This window comes from Oncorhynchus keta, unplaced genomic scaffold (assembly GCF_023373465.1).
Source record: "Oncorhynchus keta strain PuntledgeMale-10-30-2019 unplaced genomic scaffold, Oket_V2 Un_contig_5238_pilon_pilon, whole genome shotgun sequence".
NCBI classification, from domain to species: Eukaryota; Metazoa; Chordata; class Actinopteri; order Salmoniformes; family Salmonidae; genus Oncorhynchus; species Oncorhynchus keta.
This window is the reverse complement of record NW_026288189.1, coordinates 1,232-8,313: the sequence shown is the minus strand read 5'-3', so window position 1 is coordinate 8,313 and position 7,082 is coordinate 1,232. Positions and strand designations below refer to the sequence as shown.

At 49.2% G+C, this 7,082-nt stretch overlaps 1 protein-coding gene across 1 annotated transcript; it reads left to right on the top strand.

Annotated features, from left to right (window-relative positions):
* Positions 1–1,605: 1,605 nt before the first annotated feature.
* On the top strand, positions 1,606–3,366 carry LOC127925187 (keratin-associated protein 10-6-like). Its single transcript, XM_052510036.1, has one exon. The coding sequence runs from the start codon at positions 1,606–1,608 to the stop codon at positions 3,364–3,366; it is 1,761 nt and encodes a 586-aa protein (XP_052365996.1).
* Positions 3,367–7,082: the final 3,716 nt, after the last annotated feature.

Below are 7,082 nucleotides of genomic sequence, written 5' to 3'. Positions count from 1 at the left end.
TCCGATCTTTCTTCCTTCCTTCCTATTCTCTTTTTCCTTCTCTCTCCATTCTCTTTCCTCCCTTCCCATCTTTCTCCTCCGATCTTCTCGATCTTCTTCCTCTCGTCTTTCCTCTTCCTTTCTCCTCCTTCCTTCTCTCTCTCATCTTTCTCCTTCCTTCTTCCCTTCTCTTTCTTCTCATCTTCTCCTTCCTTCTCGATCTCTTCTCCGATCTTTCCTCTCATCTTCCCTCCTTCTCCCTCTCTCTCTTCCTCCTCGATCTCTTCCTTTCCGATTTCTTTCTCTCCTTCTCTCCGATCTTTTCTTCTGATCCTATCTCCTTTCCTCCTCTTCTTTATCTTTCCTTCTTCTCCTCGATTTTCCTCTCTTCTCGATCTTCTTCTTCCTTTCTTCTTCTTTTTTTTCTCGTCTTCTTCCCTCTTTCTCTGTAATCCAGGATGACAGGTTCTTTGCTATTATCCACTTTAAGATAACTATTCATCTGATGGCCTGCATTGTGTGTTTGTTTTTGTTTTTCGTCCCAGAGGTTTTGAGAACCTGAACCCGATGGCAGTCTGGGTGAGAAGGAGTCCTCTGACTATCTGTTCAACAAGTCCCAGGAAATTGAGCCTCGCAACTGCAAGCAGCCGCCACGATTCGTAAGATTAATTTATACGTATCGTCCGTCAAGGGTGATGATCAGTTCTACATCACTAAAAAAAAATGGAGCAGGAAGATGAAAAGCAACGAGAAACATTTTTAAATTGGAATTTCAGATGGACTTCCTGAATTGACTGTGCAGAAAATACTTTTTCATAAATTCATCTGTCTTTTTTAACAAAGTGCTTAACAGTTACCAGGTCCTCAACCCTCCTTCTTGTACTCCTCTCTCTCTCCTCCAGCCCAGGGGAAGCACCCATCACCCTGAAGTCGCTGGGATCCGGCCGGCACCTCACGTCAGGGACCCTGAAGGGCCACCCCGTACCCTTGAGAGAGAGCCCTCAATAAGATCACCTTCAGGAGCATCGCTGAGACGGAGCATGAGACCTCTTCCGCAGCCTCGTCCCCACTCTCACCTGCAAGGCTCACCTCACCCCCTTCGCAGTCTGTGGAGCCACCAGGACCTCATCTCTGTCCTTCATGGAGCAAGACTCCTGCAACTCCCACGGTGTGAGGCTGGGGGGCACATAGAGACACACACACACACACACACACACACACACAGTTGTACATAAATACACACACAGACACACACACAGGTTGTACATAAATACACACAGACACACACACAGTTGTACGAAAATACACACACACACACAGTTGTACATAAATTAATACACACAGTTGTACATAAATACACACACAGACACACAGACACACACAGTTGTACATAAATACACACACAGACACACACACACACAGTTGTACATAAATACACACACAGACACACACAGTTGTATATAAATACACACACAGACACACACACACACAGTTGTACATAAATACACACACAGACACACACTTATCTCTGGTGAAACACTGTGAATGGTATCGCTGGTGATATTGGTAGAACCGATATTTTCAACATCTGTCTTCATTTTACAGGTGGAAACTCCATATTCGCGAATGTACTCCTCCCACCCTCAAGTGAGTGTTACGGATGCTGTGTCGAGTCCCCCTCCTGCTGTGGGGTCCCCCAACCCTGCTGTGTCAGTCCCCTTGCTGTGTCGAGTCCCCCAACCCTCCTGCTGTGTCGAGTCCCCCCTTCATGTGTCGGGTCCCCTTGCTGTGTCGAGTCCCATCCCCTTGCTGTGTCGAGTCCCCCCCTTGCTGTGTCGAGGTCCCCCCTTGCTGTGTCGAGCCCCCCTTGCTGTGTCGAGTCCCCCTCCTGCTGTGTCGAGTCCCCCTGCTGTGTCGAGTCCCCCTGCTGTGTCGAGTACCCCCTCCCCTGCTGTGTGGGTCCCCTCCTGCTGTGTCGAGTCCCCCCTCCTGCTGTGTCGAGTCCCCCTCCTGCTGTGTCGAGTCCCCCTGCTGTGTCGAGCCCGTCCGTCCCCTGCTGTCGAGTCTCCCCCTGCTGTGTCGAGTCCCCCTGCTGTGTCGAGTCCCCCCTGCTGTGTCGAGTCCCCCTGCTGTCTCGAGTCCCCCTGCTGTCTCGAGTCCCCCTGCTGTGTCGAGTCCCCCCTGCTGTCTCGAGTCCCCTGCTGTGTCGAGTCCCCCCTGCTGTGTCGAGTCCCCCCTGCTGTCTCGAGTCCCCCCCTGCTGTGTCGAGCCTGTCCGTCCCTGCTGTGTCGAGTCCCCCTGCTGTGTCGAGTCCCCCTGCTGTGTCGAGTCCCCCTGCTGTGTCGAGTCCCCCTGCTGTGTCGAGTCCGTCCGTCCCCTGCTGTGTCGAGCCCCCCCTGCTGTGTCGAGTCCCCCCTGCTGTGTCGAGTCCCCCTGCTGTCTCGAGTCCCCCTGCTGTCTCGAGTCCCCCCTGTGTCGAGTCCCCCTGCTGTCCCCGAGTCCCCCTGCTGTGTCGAGTCCCCCTGCTGTCTCGAGTCTCCCCCTGCTGTCTCGAGGTCCCCCCTGCTGTGTCGAGTCCCCTGCTTTGTCGAGTGCCCCCTGCTGTGTCGAGTCCCCCCTTGCTGTGTCGAGTCCCCCCCTGCTGTCTCGAGGTCCCCGTGCTGTCTCAGTCCCCTGCTGTGTCGAGTCCCCCCCTGCTGTGTCGAGTCCCCTTCCTGCTGTGTCGAGTCCCCCTCCTGCTGTGTCGAGTTCCCCCTGCTGTGTCGAGTCCCCCCTGTGCTGTGTCGAGTCCCCCTCCCCCTGCTGTGTCGAGTCCCCCTCCCCCTGCTGTGTCGAGTCCCCCCTCCCCTGCTGTGTCGAGTCCTCCTGCTGTGTCGAGTCCCCCTCCCCTGCTGTGTCGGGTCCCCCCTGCTGTGTCGAGTCCCCCTGCTGTGTCGAGTCCCCCTGCTGTGTGGAGACCCCCTGCTGTGTCGAGTTCCCCCCTGCTGTGTCGGGTCCCCCTGCTGTGTCGAGTCCCCCCCCTGCTGTGTCGAGTCCCCCTGCTGTGTCGAGTCCCCTGCTGTGTCGAGTCCCCCTGCTGTGTCGAGTCCCTGCTGTGTCGAGTCCCCCCCCTGCTGTGTCGAGTCCCCCTGCTGTGTCGAGTCCCCCCTGCTGTGTCGAGGAATCTCCCCTGCTGTCTCGAAGTCCCCCTGCTGTGTCGAGTCCCCCTGCTGTCTCGAGTCCCCCCCTGCTGTCTCAAGTCCCCCTGCTGTGTCGAGTCCGTCCGTCCCCTGCTGTGTCGAGTCCCCCCCCTGTGTCGAGTCACCCCCTTGCTGTGTCGAGTCCCCCCTGCTGTGTCGAGCCCCCCTGCCGTGTCGAGTCCCCCCCGCCGTGTCGTCTACTGTATGACACGTGCTGGTGTGTTAAAAGGGCTTTATCAATGCATTTGATTGATTGATTGATTGATTGATCTCTTGTACCCTGCTATGTGTAGAGGTCCAGTCAGTATCGTGTGGGAAGCCTTCACCAGCTAGGAGAGGACTTACTCAAACCCCTCCACTTCCCCCTCGCAGGAAGGATGCTTTCTCTGAGACCAAGGTTAAAACACACACACACAACACGGTTTCTGTTCGGAAAATGGCACGGGACATTTTGAACGTCAGAATTTTAATTTACCAAACATTTAAGAAATGTTCCTGGCCCGTTTTGCATTGGTTGCTTAACCTAAATTAGAGCGTTCATCCACAGGCCTCAGAATGACAGAAATCACATTTTAGATGATGGTCGTTTTATCTTAACAGAACGTGGAACCCGGAGACAACGACGTGCGTCATTCTTAACGAATTCCAATGAGCAATTTTAATTTACCAAACATTTAAGAAATGTATTTTTATTTTTAATTTCCCTTAAAGTACATATTAAGAACATTTCCTAATAATACAGCCTAATTGGCTTACTCTTGTCTGTTCAGAAATAAATCAAATCATTCAAAATAGGCTACTATACCAGGAAGCATGATTTGGCCACAAGAAAAAAATCTGGAATTGAACCAGGGTCTGTAGTGACGCCTCGAGCACTGAGATGCAGTGCCTTAGACCGCTGTGATACAGCCTGGAATCAAACCAGGGTCTGTAGTGACGCCTCGAGCACTGAGATGCAGTGCCTTAGACCGCTGTGATACAGCCTGGAATCAAACCAGGGTCTGTAGTGACGCCTCGAGCACTGAGATGCAGTGCCTTAGACCGCTGTGATACAGCCTGGAATCAAACCAGGGTCTGTAGTGACGCCTCGAGCACTGAGATGCAGTGCCTTAGACCGCTGTGATACAGCCTGGAATCAAACCAGGGTCTGTAGTGACGCCTCGAGCACTGAGATGCAGTGCCTTAGACCGCTGCGCCACTCTGGAACCCAAGAAGGGCCCACAATTTGGGCCGCAAATGACCAAAGAGATGATGGTTGAGTTGCGACTGTCAGTGAAAAGCAGAGAGACTCAGCCAGGCATATCGCAATATTTATTAAAAAATACAATCGTGGAAAAACAAATAGCTATTGCTGTAAAGAGAAGAATGTCTTTTTTAGTTTTCAAAATGCTTAACTTAATTGAGTGAAAAGTCTCATTGGCACCAGTGGGAGAACATCGGCCATATCCCTCGAGGGGTGTACAGAGTCACTGTCTTTATCATTGGCTCAGTGACACTTTGTTTTATAACAAATCATTTCTCCCTCCGGGTTTAGAAGGATGTCGTATTCTCTTAGTGTCTTACATTTACATTTAAGTCATTTAGCAGACGCTCTTATCCAGAGCGACTTACAAATTGGTGCATACACCTTATGACATCCAGTGGAACAGCCACTTTACAATAGTGCATCAAATCTTTTTAAGGGGTGAGAGGATTACTTACCTCGTCTTTATATACGGTCGTATTTATTGATCTGTTCGTCAGAGTTAAGCAGAGTGAGGCTACCTTGTCATTTGTTGTATTAAAAACATATATATTCTGCTAATCTCTCCTCCAGACATATAATGTGTAGTAGATTGTACGAAATGTGTTTTTTAAATGGACAAACGTTTTCCTGTGCTAAGAAAGGAGAGGAAATGTGGGCTATCTGATGGCTTCCGGGTTGGGATGCGCTGTGTTAAGAAGCAGTGCGGCTTGGTTGGGTTGTGTATCGGAGGACGCATGACTGACTCAACCTTCGTCTCGTACGGAGTTGTAGCGGAGTTGTAGCGATGAGACAAGATAGTAGCTACTAAAAACAATTGGGGAGAAAAAGGAGAAAATTCACCAAAAAAATAATAATAACAATAAGAGTTTAGAAAATATTTACAGAATAAAAACTAAAGTAGAACAATTAATAAAAGAGCATCAATAAAATAACAATAATGAGGCTATATACATATACCTCCACATTGACTCTGTACCGTAATACCCTGTGTATAGCCTCCACATTGACTCTGTACCAGTACCCCCTGTATATAGCCTCCACATTGACTCTGTACCAGTACCCCTGTATAAAGTCTCCACATTGACCCCCTGTATATAGCCTCCACATTGACTCTGTACCATAACACCCTGTATAGCCTCCACATTGACTCTGTACCGTAATACCTGTATATAGCCTCCACATTGACTCTGTACCGTAATACCCTGTATATAACCTCCACATTGACTCTGTACCGTAATACCCTGTATATAGCCTCCACATTGACTCTGTACCATAACACCCTGTATATAGCCTCACATTGACTCTGTACTGTAATACCATGTATATAGCCTCCACATTGACTCTGTACTGTAATACCATGTATATAGCCTCCACATTGACTCTGTACCAGTACCCCTGTATATAGCCTCCACATTGACTCTGTACCGGTACCCCTGTATATAGCCTCCACATTGACTCTGTACCGTAATACCCTGTATATAGCCTCCCATTGACTCTGTACCATAACACCCTGTATATAACCTCCACATTGACTCTGTACCATAACACCCTGTATATAGCCTCCACATTGACTCTGTACCGTAATACCCTGTATATAGCCTCCACATTGACTCTGTACCATAACACCCTGTATATAACCTCCACATTGACTCTGTACCATAACACCCTGTATATAGCCTCCACATTGACTCTGTACTGTAATACCCTGTATATAGCCTCCACATTGACTCTGTACCATAACCCCCTGTATATAGCCTCCACATTGACTCTGTACTATAACACCCTGTATATAGCCTCCACATTGACTCTGTACTGTAATACCCTGTATATAGCCTCCACATTGACTCTGTACTGTAATACCCTGTATATAGCCTCCACATTGACTCTGTACCGTAACACCCTGTATATAGCCTCCACATTGACTCTGTACCATAACACCCTGTATATAACCTCCACATTGACTCTCTACCGTAATACCCTGTATATAGCCTCCACATTGACTCTGTACTGTAATACCCTGTATATAGCCTCCACATTGACTCTGTACCGGTACCCCCTGTATATAGCCTCCACATTGACTCTGTACCATAACACCCTGTATATAACCTCCACATTGACTCTGTACCGTAATACCCTGTATATAGCCTCCACATTGACTCTGTACCGTAACACCCTGTATATAACCTCCACATTGACTCTGTACCATAACACCCTGTATATAACCTCCACATTGACTCTGTACCATAACACCCTGTATATAACCTCCACATTGACTCTGTACCATAACACCCTGTATATAGCCTCCACATTGACTCTGTACCATAACACCCTGTATATAGCCTCCACATTGACTCTGTACCGTAATACCCTGTATATAGCCTCCACATTGACTCTGTACCATAACACCCTGTATATAGCCTCCACATTGACTCTGTACCGGTACCCCTGTATATAGCCCCCACATTGACTCTGTACCGTAACACCCTGTATATAGCCTCCACATTGACTCTGTACCGGTACCCCCTGTATATAGCCCCACATTGACTCTGTACCATAACACCCTGTATATAGCCTCCACATTGACTCTGTACCATAACACCCTGTATATAGCCTCCACATTGACTCTGTACCATAACACCCTCCTGTATATAGCCTCCACATTGACTCTGTACCGTTAC